The sequence below is a fragment of the Centroberyx affinis genome, unplaced genomic scaffold (genome assembly GCF_046629955.1).
Source record: "Centroberyx affinis isolate AG114_WGS23_722 - 3 ecotype Tasmania unplaced genomic scaffold, CSIRO-AGI_Caff_v1 ptg001185l_1, whole genome shotgun sequence".
Classification (NCBI taxonomy): domain Eukaryota; kingdom Metazoa; phylum Chordata; class Actinopteri; order Beryciformes; family Berycidae; genus Centroberyx; species Centroberyx affinis.
In genome coordinates this window covers 72,549-91,684 of record NW_027279711.1, presented here as the reverse complement: position 1 = coordinate 91,684, position 19,136 = coordinate 72,549, and the positions used below count along the sequence as shown (strand labels likewise).

Sequence of the window (19,136 nt, the reverse complement as noted above, 5' to 3'; positions counted from 1 at the left end):
GGGACTTTAAGCAACGTTTGGCTCCTTTACAACTAAATTCTACATGACTTGTGACTGTGTGAGGGCATCTTTGTAATCAGGGTTTGTAGTAAAGGGATTTTTTTTTTTTTTAGTTCTCTCACTGGGTAACAATAGAACAGCAACTACACACATTGGTGAGCCAGTAGGGAGGCGACACAGCATCTTAAACCAACCCACGCGTTAATGGTCTGTTAATGTGTGTGTGTGTGTGTGTGTGTGTGTGTCACCTTGTTGCCGCAGAGGGTGTTGAAGCTGCTCTGCATGACTTCCCCTCTAACCTCCACACACAAATACACATTTCACACCCATATACACACCAGCCATCTTCCCCACACCCGCCCCACTGACACACACACACACACACATACACACACACACACATCACTGGGTTTTCGCTTATTGTCATAGGCGAGGTTTACAACCTTGTTAACAGCAGGTCAGAAAATAGCAGCTAAATATCTGCGGCCCGGAGATAGCCTGTCCTCTCCGCCCGTGACAGCGTGACTTCAAACTTAACACACGTCTTTTATGGACCCGACCCATATACACCACATCAAATAAAACTAATCTTTATGACGCATGTGTCGCCTTTCATCATGAGGGATTGATTTGGTTCACATCCGTTGCAGTTAACCGTAATACTCGCTACATAAAAGACTTTTGAGGGTTTGAGGCGAATTGATTTTCCAGTCAGAACAATAACAACCTCACAGGTTTACAAATGTAAACAGTAACGCGGTTATTTTCGAACATGTGTTTACAACGGAGTCTTTTTATGAGGCGTTTTTCTATTGAGTTAGCATTACAGTCCTATATACGGCCTTATAAAGTGTTCCCTTGTCCTTTCTGACCTAGATGTCCACGCTGGAGCAGGACGGGGAGGAGGTGGTGGGACAGGCCCGCTGCCCCTTTGAGTCTCGCCAGTCCAACGTCGGACTTTTTGCCGGTGAGTGTGGCAGGATGGACTAGTCCCTGGAGAGGCTGTCCTGTAACTGAGAAGTCACAGGTTCAACCCCCCCACACCTGCTAATGTGTGTCTGTCAACAGTCACAACAAGTCCTGTCGAAGTGTCCTTAAAGTTCCCATGCCTTTCAGTTTTCAGGATTTTGTTTTTGAATAATCTATCACCCAGGAAGTGATAACTGTTCTTCATAATGTTTAACAAATTAAAAGTGTATTAATTGAATGAATTTAGTCACAATACTGAACCCTGATTGGTCGACAACACCGACCCCTCTAATTAAAACCAGGTAAACCTGTCTTTTGGAGGCTTTCCAGGGAGTGTGTCAGTGCAAATGCTGCAAACTTGGCTGATTGGAAGGATTTTAATGATTGTTAGGTGTGGAGAGCCAATCAAGACCAAGTACAGTTCTGATGCATTGACGCATTGTTAGTTAGTCCAAAACTGCCTATAAAATTTTTGAATTTTTGAAAATGCACTGATCTTAAATTTAACTACTGAAACAAAATCTAATTTTAACAGTGTCTACATTATACAGCTTTGATCATATATAAATACAGGAAAATTTGAACTCCTATAATAGGGTTACACTGAGGTTGCTGGCTCATTACAAGCCACTCTGGATAAGTAGGAGTACGAGCTAAATGAAATTCAGTTCAACAGCAGTGTAGGTAGAAGTTGCCCTTGGATTGATGCTGATTAGTGGTTAGATTTGCAATTTCTTTTCTAATCATAGTGGAGAAGGAAGCTGATACTTTGTCAGCAGCTCAGGGGGCGAGCTGAACCTGGAGCGACAGAGTGGGCCGGGCAGCTGAGAGCCAGACCTGCACTCCATCCTGCCAATTTTCCCACTGACATTTCTGCAAAGTTCACACGGGGCGTTATTAAGAGCGACATGTTCCTCTACATCTGTTCTCTTCTGCCTCTCTTTAAAGGCCGATAAAAGTCACCCGTGACCAAAATAGACACTTGAGAAAAATGGGTTATTCTTTGGAAATGTGATCCCTGAAAACGTACTTCAATAACTTTTTTTTTTTTTTTTACACTCAGGCGGCGATTTCTACTCAGCCACCATGACTGACTTCTTGGCGAGCGATGCGGTGATTTACCGAAGTCTGGGGGAGAGCAGCCCGGTTCTGCGCACAGTCAAGTATGACTCCAAATGGCTACGAGGTGAAGCTCCAGCACCTTAACATGGAATATTTAACACATTTTAATGACATGAAGCTGCAGCACTGTGAGGTGTTGGGCTGTGGAAATGTCGGACACACACAGTAACTGGACCGTTTTATTATTTCTCAGGCTGTATCGATATATCCACATCTTAATTACACCATTTCTGACTTCAGCTGGTGCCTTTTATCAATGTTACTTTATCAGCACTGATCCGAAATCAGCTTAGCTGTTTCTTACATAATGAATATTATCTGTGATTGTAAGAGTTTCTCTTTATTTTTTGTATCCTAATATTCAGATTTGCCATATTAGAACATGATTTCCCGGCATTTCAGTCGGGCCAATCTTCCGAAATGTGTCCAATTTGTGTTGCCTCGCCTCTTCAAAATTGTCATGTTGAATACAAACCAGCGCTGCCTCTGCATGATTGTCACACATTTCTCCTCGTGTCTCCCTCAGAGCCCCACTTTCTCCATGCCATTGAGTACGGGAACTACGTGTACTTTTTCTTCAGCGAGATAGCGGTGGAGTACACCACACTTGGCAAGGTGAGGGACTTGTCACTCTAGTCCAGACCGGATACGCACCATATTGGTGGCGTGTGACGTCAGCTCTGTTGGTCCTGTGCAGGAATGAAGTCGAACAGGATTGCTTGCCGTGCAAAACACACACCTACGTGACTTTTAAGTGCTGTTGATTGTCCCACATGGGTCCTGTGCGAAGTGGTAAACACGCATGATTTATGAATGAGACAAAGGGGGCGCTTGTTTGCCTGTAAGTCACGCTCTCTTCCCGTCTCGTCAGGTGGTTTTCTCCAGGGTGGCGCGTGTTTGCAAGAACGACAACGGAGGTTCCCCGAGGGTGCTGGAACGCTACTGGACGTCGTTCCTCAAAGCCAGGCTGAACTGCTCCGTCCCGGGCGACTCCTTCTTCTACTTCGACGTGCTGCAGTCGCTGACCAACGTGCTGCAGATCAACCACCGGCCCGCCGTGCTCGGCGTCTTCACCACACAGGCCAACAGGTCGGCCAGGAGATGACTGTGGTTTCAGTTGAGATGAAGAAAGACATATGCTAAGACATATGCTCGATTGTTTGGACTGGAATTTATAACCTCCTCCTCTCCTCCTTGTCTCCTCTCCTCCTCTCCTCTCCTTGTCTCCTCTCCTCTCTCCTCCTCTCCTCTCCTCTCTTCTCCTCTCTCCTCTCCTCCTGTCCTCTCGTCTCCTCCACTCCTTGTCTCCTCTCCTCCCCTCCTCCTCTCCCCTCTCCTCTACTCTCCTGTCCTTGTCTCCTCTCCTCCTCTCCTTGTCTCCTCTCCTCTCCTCTCCTCTCCTCTCCTCTCCTCTCCTCTCCTCTCCTCTCCTCTCCTCTCCTCTCCTTGTCTCCTCTCCTCCTGTCCTTGTCTCCTCTCCCCTCTCCTCTCCTCTCCTTGTCTCCTCTCCTCCTCTCCTCTCCTTGTCTCCTCTCTCCTCTCCTCCTCTCCTTTCCTCTCCTGTCCTTGTCTCTTCTCCTCTCCTGTCCTTGTCTCCTCTCCTCTTCTGTCCTTGTCTCCTCTCCTCCCCTCCTCTCCTCTCCTCTCCTCTCCTCTCCTCTCCTCTCCTCTCCTCTATGGTGGGACACACAAACACTCAAACCGCTCTCCAATTATAGTAGTGGGATAGTAGGGATTGAATTGAGAATGCATGGTGAATTTCCAGATCAGTTCCTGGAGTTGGAACGTGAATGTCACCCAGCTCTAAGGAAACAGAATTCAATTCCATTGAATTCCTTGAAATTCCACTTCTAAAAGAGGTTGGAATTGATGAGTTCATTCATGAATTGACCCCAACCCTGTTGGACAGGGCAATAAAGGGATAAAATCAGTGCCTCTGTGTAGTTGCCACACCTATGATATCTGATCCATAACAATCCCTCTCTCCTGCAAAATTGGTCTGTTATAACAAGACATTGTAATATTCAAATACTATGTTTTCGTATATATATGTGCAGACATATTAGTACATGCTGAATTCCTCTTTGTAAAAGGATAGAGGGTTTGTCAGGCTTTGTCAAGGCGCTAAATTCCAGACTTTGGTGTTGCTGTGTGTAACCTCATCCTCCTTTGTGCCTCCTTTCACAGCATCACCGGCTCAGCAGTGTGCGCCTTCTACATGGACGACATCGAGAAGGCCTTCAACGGCAAATTCAAAGAGCAGAGGAACAGCGAGTCGGCTTGGACGCCCGTGCCTGACGAGCAGGTCCCAAAACCTAGGTGAGAGACGCGTCTTTGAATAGCAAGCCTGTCAGCTTCCAAGGACGTGTTTATCTGACGCTCACAATGGAGTCTGCAGCTGCTGCCGTTATTGTTCTGCTCACACATCTCTGAACAAAAAAAAAAAAAAAAAGCACACATGTCACACAAGACACCTGTTTTTACCCCCTGTTCCTTCCAAAAATCAAACAGCTGCGATTCTTTTTTTTTACGTCTGTGCCTGTGGAGTTGCATTCCCTCCTGATGTTTTTCTCTCTGTTGATGTTCCGCAGGCCGGGCTGCTGCGCCGGCGACGGCTCGGCGGCCGCCTTCAAGTCCTCCACCACCTTTCCCGACGAAACCCTCACCTTCATCAAGTCCTACCCGCTCATGGACGAGTCGGTCCCCTCGGTCAACGACAGGCCGTACTTCACCCGCACCACCAGCAGGTACGGAACCGATTAATGGGAGGAAAGATAGAAAAGAAAATGAATGGATAGATGTGTGTACACTACCAGTCACACGTCTGGACACACCTGATTGAATGCACTATGTTTTTCATTATCTTAAAAGCCGTTTTGATCTAAAGGCTTATGCTTAAATGCTTGAAATTAGTTTCTTAGACAAATATAAATAATGAAGTTGATGCCTATGTGTGAATTTAACACTTTTTTGGTCACTGCATAATTCCATTTGTGTTATTTCATAGTTTTGATGTCTTTACTGTTATTCTAAAATGTGGAAAATAGTCCAAACTTTTGACTGGTAGTGTATCCCCCAATCCATTTAAAGAGTAAATCAACACTAAATGACATGGGGCAGAAAATTGCTGCTGCTCTGCTCTCTGAGGGTTGAAACTGTCAAGCATGTTGTACTTCTGGCCACGCCCAATCAGTGATGTCAAAGTAAGTGTTTTCCATCAGCTGTCAAAGGCAAAACACGTTTTGCAACTTTGATACCTTGTTGTAAGTCGAAATCCGAACTCTGTTTGGCTTCAGTTTTTCCAAATGTTATTAATGTATACAGGAATAAACCATGTAAACCTTTGACAACATGAAAACACATGCAAATCTCTTGTTTATCTATCACATATTGTCTGTACCTGTATCAAATGTTCAGTCAGTCCTTTTGAGAGTGAAAAAAAAACCTTCAGTGAATCAAAACACAAACAAAACCATTAGCTGGGCCTCAGTGTTTGTGCATAATGCTGTTGAGAGCCGGGCTGCAATTACAAATCGGGCCTCTAAAAGAAAGGGTTGGGGGTAGTTTCTTTTTCATTATGGCTCGCACACAGGTATTATTTTCTATCATCAACGGCAACATAATGCACCGGCAGTGTTTCCGCAGTCGGGGCTGTGATTGGTATCGATGAGTGAGCTCAGGTGGAACACACAACCTTGTCCCTCATTAAAACCCATTGGATTTATTCACGGTGTGAGCAATGGTCGATCTCCCGGCCCACATCAAAGACGAACCCCACTGGGACGGGGTCTTTCTCCAGAGCTGACCCGACCTGCAGGCAGTCGTCTGGAGTTCTCATCAAAGAAAGAAAGTCACTAGTGTGTGTGTGTGTGTGTGTGTGTGTGTGTGTGTGGTGTGACATTTGAGAATCCAACTCTTGGATGATGTCAGAAGATGATGGGGTGAATGTTGAAGCAGTGATAAGTGTCACAAGCGTGTTAGATAGTACCACACAAACCAGAGACAGGCATATGCACACACACACCACAGATGCAGGCTCACACACACACACACACACACACACACATACTCCAGACACTACATACAGGAGCCCCCGCCATGCCTCCTGAAGCAGAGCCAGGCTGACAGCCAACCAGGCGAGTGTGGCGGCTCCGCACTGGGGAAACATGCGCCGCCTCACATCTGGCGCCAAAACATCACATCTGCCTCGTCTCTCTCCGGAGAGGAGCTGGCTAAATGAAATCTAACCAGAAGCGCATCACGCAATCCTGACGAGTCATTGCAGCGCTGTGCCAGTTTAGTCTATGTGGGTAAACACGCCAGGCTCCGCGGGACCCGCCGGGAGCGACTGCAACTAGAAGTGAGGGCGCAGGAACCAACAGCGATATCCTCATGGAAGGGCACAGTCGAGTCTAGTCGCCAAAAAAGAGAAGCAGGCTTTTTGTTTGCTGGTCGGACTCCCAAGGCCGGCTGGGAAAACGTAGGTGGGGGGAAAAGTGAGAGAGTAAAGCTCTCTCCTTCCTCAACGATTACTGTCGATGTGTCCTTCAGCCAGGCACCTAACCTCCCGACGGCTCAAGTGGAGCTTCCAGGTGTGAACGTGTGGAACTGTGTGAATATGAAGCAGAGCGGTGATGGAGAAAGAGCGAGAGTGCTCAGCCGACTTTAGCCCGGTTAAACAAAAGTTAAAGTGATAGAATAAAAACAACAAATGGATCGCTTGAAATCAAAACGAGAGATTGCACTGTGGTTTAGGAAAATGCCTGCTAGGAAGGAGGGATGGGTGGATTGAATGGATGTGTGGGTGGATGGATAGATCGGTAGAATGAAAGGATAGGAGGATGGATGGCGGTGAGTGGGTGGATGGGTAGATGGACTGATTGATTTCACACTGATGCTTTATACAATGATGATGTTTTGGCTTCACACTGTTAGTAAATTGGCTGTGAAATACAAAATGATGATGTTGTTAAGATGCTAACTAATATATTAGCATGTTAACCCTCTCTCTAACCAAACTAATTTAAAGTCCCCATGAAACAAACTCCCATTACTTTTACCTGCTGGAAAACAGAGTATCTTTCATGGTGACATCATGCTGCACCAGGAGGCGTAAGTAGAAGTTTATAACCAATAAAACCATCAAATTTTTTAACAATCCCGCCCCTCCACACCCTGCCATCAAATCAAACTGCCTTTCTCTCTCTGACTCATATTCCACTGGTTTAGACTTTTGATTGATCCCTCACTGCATTATGTATATAAGTAAAGATTTCCGTTTCATGGGGTCTTTAAGTCTTTCAGCTTCAATTTCAGAGCAAAGATGTTTGTCTAATTGTTTTTCAGTGTCAGTTTCTTTCTATTGATGCTGCTTCTTCTCCACAAATAGATTGATACTTATCTTTACCCTTAGCAGTATTTGTAATCTCTTCTTTTATCCCTACCTCCAGGTTCAAGCTGACCCAGATCGCGGTGGACACGTCGGCCGGGCCGTACAAGAACCACACGGTGGTCTTCCTGGGCGCAGAGAACGGGCGGGTGCTGAAGATCCTGGCCAGCACCCAGGGTGCCAACGCCTCCTTCAGCACCCAGCTGCTGGAGGACATCGACGTCTACAACCCCGACAAGTCAGACAACCTGCCTCCACTCCTCTGTTGCTCTGCGCTGATTATCTGACGCTTTTGTTTGTTTATTTCTTTCTTTTCTCTTTCTGTCTTCCTTTCTTTTGTCTTTCTGTCTTCCCTTCTGTCTTTCTTTCTTTTTCTCTCTCTCTCTCTTTGCCCCTTTCCATCTCTTTCTTTCTTTCTTTTGTTCTTTCTGTCTTTCTGTCTTTCTCTTATCTCTGTTATCTCTTATCTTTCTCTTTGCCCCATTCTTTCTCTTTCTTTGTTCTTTTCTCTTTCTTCCTCTCCTTCTCAGTGTCTTTCTTTCTCGCCCTCTCTTGCTTTAGACTTATTATTTATTTCTGATTATTTGTCTCATTCTCTCTTTCTTTCTTTATTTCCTAATTTGTTTCTTTTGATCATTGTCCCCTTTTGTCTTTCTGTTACTTTCTTTGTCTTTCTTTCTTTCTCTCACTTTTGGCCCCATTCTTTCTCTTTTTCTTGTTCCTTTCTCTTTCTTCCACACTTTCTCAGTGTCTTTCTTTCATGCCCTCTGTTGCTTTTTCCCTCCCTCTCTCTGTGTTGTGCCTTGATCTGTCCTGCCCACCCTCTCTCTGGTCTATTGTCACACTTTGCATCACCCTGTACGGCTAGAGGGAATGTTTTTCTGTATTCTTTTGTTTTCTGGTTGCACAGCTTGAAAAGTCTTATCTGCATGAACTCGGCAACTTCGTTTCACGGAGCACAGCCGGCCTTCCTTATTGTTTTCAGACTCCGCCAGCCTTCAGTGCTGCAGTGAAGATTTGAAAATGAAACAAAACAAAACAAAAAAAAAAATCTCATTTCTTACAGGTGGTATTGTTCTGTGTTCCCAGATGTAACGTGCGGGGCGAGGACAGGAGGGTGCTGGGCCTGGAGCTGGACCGGGATCACCACGCCTTGTTCGTGGCGTTCTCCAGCTGTGTGATCCGCGTGCCGCTCAGCCGCTGCTCCGACTACAGCACCTGCAAGAAGTGAGTGGCCTGTGGAGCGAGGCGTTACCTCTGCCAGGGTTATGAGTTCCCTGTCTAGCTTCTGTGTGTTAGCTTGTGTGGGGAGAGGGAGAGGGAGGCACTAACAGGTTGCCGAGTTGCCGAGGGCTGCAGTCAAGACTGTCTTAGTCGACTCCAAGTCAGGTCTAAGAGATAATAATAATAACAATAACAATAATACTTAATTTATATAGCACTTTTATGAAACAAATGTTACAAAGTGCTTCACACAAATCAAAACAAAGGTGATAAAAGCAAAGTGAAGATGAAACATAAAATCAGTTCATCAGATAAAACGTCAGATAAAACAAGTTTACATAAAAATAAATAAATAAAACACAAATACAAGAGTGTAGAGTGATTATAGAAAGGCCTTCCGATAACAAATACATTTTCAGGAGTGTGTTAAAGGAAGGCATTGACACTGATGTCAAGATTGAGGTAAGATCAAGAATCAGCACTGAGACAAACAGAGTAAATAGGCAATAAACACTGTACTTGTCTTTCCAAATGTAAAAAAAAAATCATGCTTTAAGGAACAATAGAGATCGAGATCTATCTGCAGGAGCTCTGTATTACACCCTTCAACATCCAACTAATTAATGTATGGGATTTTGACTAATCAGTGTATAGACGTTGGAGGGCCAGTACAAACTATACACAGGTGTAATCCCTTAAACTGTTTGTAATGCTGAGGACCCGGTGGAGAAAAAAGTATCTTTGTTAATGTTAAGATGGGCAGGAAAATGTCCGAAAGCAAGACCAAGTCCAAATCAGAAGGGTCAGAAGACCAAGACAAGTCAAAGACGTCAGAAAAGTTGGTCTCAAGACTCATGTACTACAGCGCTGAAACACTGCAGGGGTTAAGGGTTTCATTCCCTCTGTAGCTCAGCGGGTAGAAAATAAGAAAATAGCTCAAACACTGCCAAGTAACCCAAGTTAGGTAAGTCCCATTTCCACTGAGGCCTCCAATTTTGAAAAATGTGTCCACTCATGATACTGTAAGGAGCTTTGGACAAAAGCCTTCGCCAAATAGCAGATGTTATGTTATTATCCGTCCGGTTCATGCAGTTGGCTGAGCGTACTTTCCTTAAAAGCATTCTGCGGTTATTTGTGGTGTTGGCAGGTCAGGGAGGGTAAGATAAAGTTGAACAGAGGGTTGGATGATGTGCCTGGTATTTAAGAAACGCTTGTGGTTAAAGGGAAGATTCAAGATTTTTATAAGCATGTCCTACTGATTCCTACCTGAGCCCTAAATTAGAGTTTAAGCGATCCTATATTCTTACGTAGCTGTAGTAATAGTAAAAATAACTTAAACAATTTCACGTCCCATTGACTTGCACTTGCTGTGCTAACTGGAGTCTGGTGCCAAAGTCTCAGAAGCAGAAAAGTGGGATACTCGTCTAAAATTCCTGAACCTAAAACTAAAGTTACGTATAATCAACTTTTCCCCCTCAAAAAAACAAAGTTGCCGTACACAGAAAAGTTGAAAGGGCTGCGGTTTCGAGGCTGACGTTGCTTTTAGAGTGAGTTCTTGAGATGGCCTATGCAGCAGAACGTGAGTCTCTTTGTCCAAAGCCTTTTGTTTTGTCAGGCAGTGTTTTAGCCCCAGCTAATGTACTTGTTCCCCAGCTTCATGTTCTATTTTTGGGGCTGTGAGGAATGTTGGCCCCCTCTCACCCCTTTCTCAGCCCCCTCCACCCCCAACCCAGAGAAAAGATTTCTTCTCAGTCCCACCAGGGAACACATATACCCCCATAGCATGCTAAACCCTCATTGAGAGGGCCTGGAGAAGCTCGCAACATCATTTACGGACAAATTGGAACCAGCTGATTGGCCGGGAGCCAGCCGTGGTGGCCGCTGTTTTCTGAAGCTGGAGGAGAGGAGGAACAGGGAGAAAGCAGGGGAAGAGGAGGAACAGGGGGAAAAGGGATTGGGCCCGTCTTACTTTAGCTTACGGGGCCAACTGCATCCCTGGATCCTTTTTGGAGAGCAGTGCTACAGCGCACCTCATCCAGGGATTAGGGGCCCCGTAAGCCTCATCATGCCTGGCCAGGGGGTCAGGTTTCAGCCACCATATCCTCCTCCACCCCACCGCCCCATCTGTCTACCTTCAGATGAGATTTGCTCGCTCTATCTCTCCATTTTCTGCCTCCATTTTCTCTATCTCTGCATTCTTCTCGCTCTTGCTCGTTCTCTCCCTCGCTCTCTCCTCTCCCTCACTGTAGCCTCTGTTGTCGGGTTTCAGCTTTTCACTCGAGGCACTGCTGCCGATATTAGGTTTCAGAAATTGCTCTGTTTTGAACAGTGGCTAGGCATTGTATGAAATGGGAGTTTTGATGAAAATTCGATGACGGGGCAAGGAAAGGCGCGAACCCTGAAGAGCTGCAGATACAGGGATTTTCAACACACTTGGAAACATCCTTTTTTTACATTCATATCTCTCTCCGCTTAGAGACTAGTCTAGAATAAACAAACTTCTTATCGGTGCTGTCGCATAAAAACCTAATAAATACCTTTGGTATTTTTCATAGTTGATTTGAAGATTTAACATCATCATCTATGCCTTGATTGCATTTTGTGACCAATGGGAACTTGAATCCTGTTAAAAATCCTTTGTATAATTTCCAAAATACATGGGTGTAAATGAGAAAATAAGCATTGTTCTCTTCATTTTTTGAAAAACAGACTCTTGGAGATACATGCTTAAACCTGAAGGCTATATAGTAAATGTTAAATACACCATAACAACATTAAGAAGTAGTTTATCTGCTGCCTGCCTCAATTCAATTTAGAGATTTATTTTTTCCTGAATAGCTGGACATTGTGGGGTTTTTTTTATGTCTAACAGCAGCATCATATTAGCTGAAACCCCTTTCCCATAGACAGAGAGGGTGATATTCCCAGGACGTTGTCTAACTGACAACTAGAAGTTATGAGCCTCGGCCTCGGCGGCGGGACAGATCCCACCTCCCCTCAGCAACTAATGGATGTTCCTTACACAGTATGGCTGCAGGCGAGGATACACACCTCAGTGTTCATCATAGCGTGACAATATGAGCAAGAGGACAGCAGGGAAGTCTGAAAGAGTCTGAAGTTTTAAAGAGACACGAGGGACACCCATGCACGCATGTACGGTCGTATATAATGCATTTATACCGCACACACATGCACAGTACACACACACACACAGGCCAAACAACTTCGCTGCACATCTCTCGCTGTCTTCCAAACCATATTGGACACGACTGACCTCTTTTTCCCAGAGTGCTCCAGTGTGGCGGCCGGTCACCCGCTGGTCTGTCAGTTCAGTCCTGTCTGAACTGAGCAGGAGTGCAGCGACAGAGATACACTCGCTGTCTTTTATAGATAGAGAGGAGGAGAGGAAGAGAGGCAGGATGGGAAGGGAGATGCATACTTATTAGATAGCTAGATACTAGATACTGTATAGATATTTTCTTAAAGCTTCACTAGGCAATTTCACATCTTGGCAGAGTTAATTGAAATTCTAGGACTTCAATACTCAGAAATCCTGTAAGGTGAGGTCAGTAAACTGCACACAGCAGGCTCATGTTTACCAACCGGCCGGTCTGTGATGCTTTATACCAAAAGATACCAAAGAGACGAGAAAGGGGAAAAAAAAAACTGATGAAAAAAACTGGTGAGTCCAGCTTTCTCTGCTGCTATTTAGGAGACAGTTTGGATTTAATTTGTCACTTCTTGTGGGTCCACATCCAATACCAGACTTTCATTTGCACAAATTGGGTGAATCTCTGGGGTCTGAGTTAGTGGGAACAGCACGCTCATCTCGGTTGGAGCCCCACGTCCTGATTTAGGCTGACGAGACGGGTGAATTTTGATATAAAAATCATGCCTAGGGCAGGTTCAATCGCAGAGACACGCATGCTTACATACACTATATTCATAATACTTTAATACATAGACGCATACATACATGCTTAATCAGTCCCTAGCTGGAGGGGTTGGATGGGGAATAGCTCCCGTCTTGATTTTCCTCTGTTTTAAGAGTGACACACTGATCTGCTCTCAGTGGGATTTGTCTGATGTTGACAGAGTGAGGTGAAGGCGGTGTAACACCTGCATGCTCACTTTGTATAGGTGTAAATAGTCTCAGATATTAAAAACAGGTCACAGAGGTCCTCATTAAAAACTTTGTTCCCTGACTCCAAGAGAAGAGTTTTGGTTTGACGTGACGCCGCATCCAGCACCACCAGCGTTCTTCAGACTCGTTTGTATGTTTTGTTTTGTTCAGGATAACGGGCTGAAAAAAACATCTCTGAATTGACTGTAGGCAGGCGGCAGGTAACCCGTATTTTTGTTTGTTGTTGTTTTGTTCTCATTGTATATCTTATGTTTATTATATTGCTGCTGTTGGGTGAAAACCATGGACCTGCAAAGAGTAGGTTTTGCAGGAATGTAGAAAACTATATTAATTTTCTCCTTGACTCTCATGGTTCCTCAATTCATGTTAACAGCTTTTAAGGCCTCAAGGGTCATGCAACTTGCAGAAGTAGGAACTGCAGACTTCAGTCAAAGCTTAGGCAGAGAGACAGACATCTGATCAATGGTAGAGTTTAATCAACAAAGCATACATGTGTGGGAGACAGTCTGCAGTAGTTCTGCCTGGAATATACAGGGATAGTGACTAATGGCTATTGATTGTGGCTAATGCTGACGACCTAAGAGGTAAACAGTTCCAAGTCTGCCCAGCCTGTTTTTCTCTAAATCACGATGCCGACATGAGTAGGAGCAGGTGATTGACTCATCTGCTGACTGCTGACATGGGGGTGGTAAAATGTTGGTGTTCTCCGGATTAGATAATTCATGACGCAGCTTGTGTGGACAGTGCTGAGATCAGTAAGAATATTTATCAAGAGTACTGTAAGTGAACTACAGCAGTCCTGACTTCAAGGCCTGTAACAGACTCACGAGAGGACAAGACACGCTCAATTTTTAATCCCTTCAAAACATTCAATTCAAGTAAGAAAAATACAGTACAGATTTTGTACAGTCCCACGGCGAAGTTGTGCCGATGACATAAATATCGAATTAATTATAAAGTAGCTCTCTGCACAGCCTCAGTCTGTGAGGTGCTGGTCTAATGTGGGAGAACAGCCAACTATTACAATTAATTATAAATTACTTTGAATGTAATCTCAGCTCACCACCTGGTTGATCAGATGACTTCATTTCTTCTATGGAGAATACAAATAACGTTCTGCTACTTTGCTTTCTAATCAACGTGGGCAACTAAACCGTTAGCAAACATAGCTTATTGTGTATTTCGTTCATAAATAGAAGCACTGTTTTTACAATAATGTAAAATGCCAGAGTATATATTGTCTTGCGATCATTAAAAGATATATACCATATATCGCAGTTTGGCATCAGTCCATGTAAATAATAATCAACGACAAACCCAGAAGTATGTTCCCTAGTTTTATGACAGCATTGGAATTCATTTGCATGCAAAGAGGATTATTGGAGTTGTAGGAAAAATCGCAGTTAAGATGTGAAAATGTGTTAAATTTTCACAATAATATGTCTTTTACCTTGTTCTGTCAATTGGATGCTGCTCAATAAATAACAAACTTGATGTGTACAAATGTTTTTTCACCACACTCAGTCAAAGTGAAAGCACGGTCATAATGCCTACAGTAAGTATAGAGGATTGAATTGCATTGTTCTTTGTCTGACGGGCCTGACTTTGCCTCTTCAACGCTAAAATCGCAGTCATGTGGTCTTTACCCGGCAACAGACGATGCTCATTCTTCACCCCGGTGTTCCGCGTGTAGTCAAGGCGACGGCCCGTGGCGGCGCTGAGGAACATGATGGGTGCCGTTAGGTTGGCGGTTGGCGGCGCAGCGCCTCGTCGCCCGGCTAACATCTGCTGAGCTCTGGCACAACGTTTCTTCACACACAGCGCTCTGCACGCCTCTTTAATCCCGCCTGTCTGTCTCTCTGTTGTGCAGGAGCTGTCTGTCTTCACGGGACCCTTACTGCGTTTGGCTCAAGTCGGGCAGCTGCGCCACGGTCTCACCTGGCTTCAAGTAAGTCGTGCACACACACACACACACACACACACACACACACACTGTCACTGATGGTGGCATTGCTGGTGCATTCTGTTCTTAGCCAGTTTGGACGGAAGAGTGTTGACAGATCTTACCCTTAGCTCCACTACTAGCTGTCAGGCATCAGCCATTACTATCAGGCAACAAGGAAATGTTTTCTCTAAAATCAGTGGAAGCTGCTGCACTGTGTTTGCATTGTGTTCAATGGAAGCATCCAAGCTCAAATATCGGCAAGGTTCACCCGTCGATGGCTGACGCACGCATTCATCCTCATGTACTGTGCTGAAATAATGACATAAACTTGATATTGGTTGTTTTCTGGTGTAATGGCTCATGTAAAAACCCTAAAATGCATGGTAATCCACATAGGCTATGCATTTTTCAAAGTGACAAACTCCAAAAAGCAGATAATTGTAATCTGATACCCTCGTGTCTGGCTGTAGTTTGCGGCTGTGTTGTAGTTTGTCTCAGCTCAGCTCTTGTTTACATTTGTGCACATCCTGGGGAAAAAATACCAACGCTACACTTCTGCATATTGATGAATCTGGTCCAGACGCCGCTGCTCCTGCTCGTCTTTCAAAATAAAAGCGCTCTGTGGAGCCGCTAGAACAACACACTTGACACCACGCTGACAGCGACGCGCCGCAACACGTTGAGTGAAATTTAAGGCTTAGTGAATAGGACTAAAGCCGAATAATGTCAGAATAATATCTGACAGGCAAAATATCTTCATTCCCACACTATTCAGTCACCACCAAATGCTTTCTGCCATATACAAGGACATTGCTGAGTCTTCGGTGAGTGAAAAACACATTTTTATGTTAAGACAATTGTCTCCAATCCCACTACTATAATTGGAGAGCGGTTTGTGTGTCCCACCATGGAGGAGAGGAGAGGAGAGGAGAGGAGAGGAGAGGAGGAGACAAGGACAGGAGAGGAGAGGAGAGGAGAGGAGAGGAGTAGACAAGGACAGGAGAGGAGAGGAAAGGAGGGGAGGAGAGGGGAGAAGAGTAGAGAGGAGAGGAGACAAGGAGAGGAGAGGGGAGGAGAGAGGAGAGGAGGAGACAAGGAGAGGAGAGAGGAGAGGAGACAAGGAGAGGAGAGGAGAGGAGACAAGGAGAGGAGAAGAGAGGAGGAGAGGAGAGAAGAGGAGGAGAGGAGACAAGTAGAGGAGGAGAAGAGGTTATAAATTCTAGTCATATACAATGGAGGGACAAGAGTATCTAGATTCCAGCCAACCACTACAGCAGCTGGTTCCAGTAGTTAGTTCCTCTGTCTCTGAGTTTGAAGCTAATTAGTGAAATCAGCTGCTGTAATGTTTGGTTGGAATGAAAAGCTGTGCGTCTTGTCCCTCCATGGCACACGGTTGGACTTCACTGTATAAAGACATTATTAGTACACTAACTCACAGTCACAGCAGACAGATTTGTAACTTAGTCAATAATGTGCAGCCAAGCCTGAGCAGGAGCAAAAGCAACAATTTCCATATCTCCAGCCGCTCCTCGAGTGAGTTGTACAGCACTCGTTCAGATAAACCGGACCTGTGTGCGCTGCTGCGGCGCGCGGCCCTGACAATCGATAGCTAATCTCGGGTTTGACATGGCGGCAACGTGAACATGATGATGAATATCGGCTCAGCAAATTTCACTAAAACACCAGTCGGCCGGCCGCGTCCGAGACCCGCGACACGCATCCATCTGGTTTATTCATAAGCGGCGGGACATGTGTAGCACACGCAATCTCTCGGAAATTAAACCTGCTGCGTGGTGGGTGTGGTATGTCCGGGGGTTGGTGTGTGTGTGTGTGTGTGTGTGTGTGTGTGTGTAGGGAAGGGGAGGGAGGGGGGGACTGACATCACCGCTGTCAAAAAAACAAAACACACCGACGCAATTTACTTATCTATTCCTATGAACTGGAAGGGAGACATTTGACACTTGCAGGTATTGACCCACACCTTGTGACAGCGTATGTAGGATTTGTGTGTGTGCGTGTGTGTGTGTGTGTGTGTGTGTGTGTGTGTGTGTGTGTGTGTGTGTGTGTGTGAGTGCAAGCAAAAGGCCAATCAATGCCATCCCTCCACATCCATCCTCTCGTTCTCTCGGTGTCTCTCACTCTTCCTCTGTCTTTTTCCGCCGCTTTCTCACTTATTTGCTTTCTGTCTGTGTTTCTCCCTCTCTGTCCACCCCCTCTCTCTCTCTCTCTCTCCCCCCTCTCTCTCCCTCTCACTCGCTCACCGTCTCCCCCCGCCCCTCTCTCTCCTAGCACCGTGTCATAAAAACAAAAGTAATGTTCGGCTGTGTGTGTTTCAATCACGCGGCGGCGCACCATACTGTCTGCCAAATGGCGTAGAAAGACGGATGGGCGGTTGGACGGAAAGATGGATGCGTGAATAGACAGACGGACTGATGGATGGATGGATGCAGAGAAGGGTAGAGGAGGAGAAGGAGGAGGAGAGGCAGTTAAAGGCACTATTTTCTCCTCCTATGTTGCCTGCTGACAGTCAAGGACTTTGCTTGTCCCTGTGTGGTTGATGTACAACCTGCTGCTAAATCACTTCACTGGGGATTTTTTTCTCTTACCTCTATGTACATTGGTTGTAAACTGTGTGTGTGTGTGTAGTTTTCTGTAGACTGACATCCCACTAACACCCCCGCCCCCCCTCCACTCCCCACACACACACACACACACACACACACCTCCATTGTCGACTGACTTCCAATAGATTATTTTGACGGCTGAACGTGCCGGCCTGGAATTATTGCATATCCTCTGCTTGGCCACCCAGACGTATTACTTTCCATGCCCTCGCACGGACAGGGGCTAATGGGATTTTTTGGTTTGTGTGCGTGTGTGTGTGTGTGTGTGTGTGTGTGTTTGTGTCCATGCGGTACTGTATGTTTGGCAGATAACGTCTCTTTGCGTGTGTGTGCGGCGCCTATATACCTGCCTGTGTGTGTGTGTGTGTGTGTTTTAACAGAGATTTGACATGGGGCTTCAGGATTTTTTGGGGTTGCGTGTGTTTGTTCTTGTACTTCTATCCTTGTGAAAGCCAATTTGAGTTGTAGACCTTCAGAGTGAGGACTTTATTGTGAAGTTTTCATCATTTACGTGAGTTTAGGGTTAGGACTTGGAGGTTAAAGTTAGGTTTAGGGTTAGAGTAAGGGTAGAAGTTAGGTATTAGGGAATGAATGCAGTCCGTGGAAGGTCCTCGCAAGTATAATATTACTGGTAATAATGTGCGTGTGTGTGTGTGAGAGAGAGAAAGTGCCTATGTGGCTTGACGCTGGCGAGGCACTCAGCTGCTCGCTGAGGTTTGATTTATGAGTCGGTGTTTAGCGGGCGGGACGGAGCCACACTGGAAACCAATGGACTAGAACCTGAGAGAGATTGGCCAAAATATTCTGCCCAGACTGAACTATCAGCCCCCTGCCAGAGAGAGAGAGAGAGAGAGAGAGAGAGAGAGAGAGAGAGAGAGAGAGGGAGGAGGGGGAGAGACGAAGAGAGAGGAGGAGGAAGGAAGAGGGAGAGAATAGGAAGAAAGGGGAAATATAACAAAGGGAGAAAGGCAGGGAGAGACAGGAGGAATAAAAGGAGGGCGAGAGAAGAATGAGTGTAAAGAGATAGAGGAAAGGATGGGGAAAGAGGGGAAAAAGGAGGAGAGAGGATAAAGGGAAGGTAGAGAGATGGAGGAACAGAGAGGGAAAGAAGAGGAAGGAAAGGAGGAAGATAGAGGGGGTGAGAGAACGAAGGGTGGAAGAGAGAGAGAGACGAGAAATGAAGGGGTTAGAGAAAAAGAGGGAAAGAGGGGGAGGGAGAGAGACGGACGAACAAAGGGAAGGGGGAGAGACGGAAGAGAGGAGAAAAGGAGGACGGAAAGGATGGATCGAGAGAGAGAGAGGAGGGGGAGAGACGAAGAGAGGAGGGAGGGAGGGAGAGAAGAGGAAGAAAGGAGAAATATAACAGAGGGAGAAAGGCAGAGAGAGACAGGAGGAAGAAAAGGAGGGAGAGAGAAGAATGAGAGTAAAGGGAAAGAGGGGGAGAGAGGATAAAGAGAAGGGGAGAGATGGAGGAAGGGAGAGGGAAAGAAGAGGAAGAAAAAGGGGGGGTGAGAACGAAGGGTGAGAGAGAAGAGTGGGAGTGAGAGAGATGGACGAACAAAGGGAAGGGGGGAGATGGGAAGAAAGGAGGGGAGGAGAGAAAAGGAAGAAAGGATGGACAAAGAGGGACGAGAGACAACGAAGGAATAGTGAGAAAGAAAGTGGTGGAGAGGGAGGAAGGAAACGAAGAAAGGGATTGAAAAAAGAGGAAAGAAGGGA

General features: G+C 45.7%; 1 protein-coding gene across 2 annotated transcripts in view; it reads left to right on the top strand.

Annotated features, from left to right (window-relative positions):
- Positions 1 to 19,136, top strand: part of sema6cb (semaphorin 6Cb) — an 80,392-nt gene that overhangs the window by 37,243 nt on the left and 24,013 nt on the right. For both annotated transcript variants that reach the window (XM_071524354.1, XM_071524353.1), the window contains exons 7-15: positions 877 to 967; positions 2,033 to 2,155; positions 2,618 to 2,706; positions 2,963 to 3,180; positions 4,279 to 4,410; positions 4,683 to 4,838; positions 7,542 to 7,718; positions 8,570 to 8,707; positions 14,719 to 14,796. In XM_071524354.1, coding sequence (XP_071380455.1) covers positions 877 to 967; positions 2,033 to 2,155; positions 2,618 to 2,706; positions 2,963 to 3,180; positions 4,279 to 4,410; positions 4,683 to 4,838; positions 7,542 to 7,718; positions 8,570 to 8,707; positions 14,719 to 14,796 — 1,202 coding nt within the window. The remainder of the gene's footprint in view (positions 1 to 876; positions 968 to 2,032; positions 2,156 to 2,617; positions 2,707 to 2,962; positions 3,181 to 4,278; positions 4,411 to 4,682; positions 4,839 to 7,541; positions 7,719 to 8,569; positions 8,708 to 14,718; positions 14,797 to 19,136) is intronic.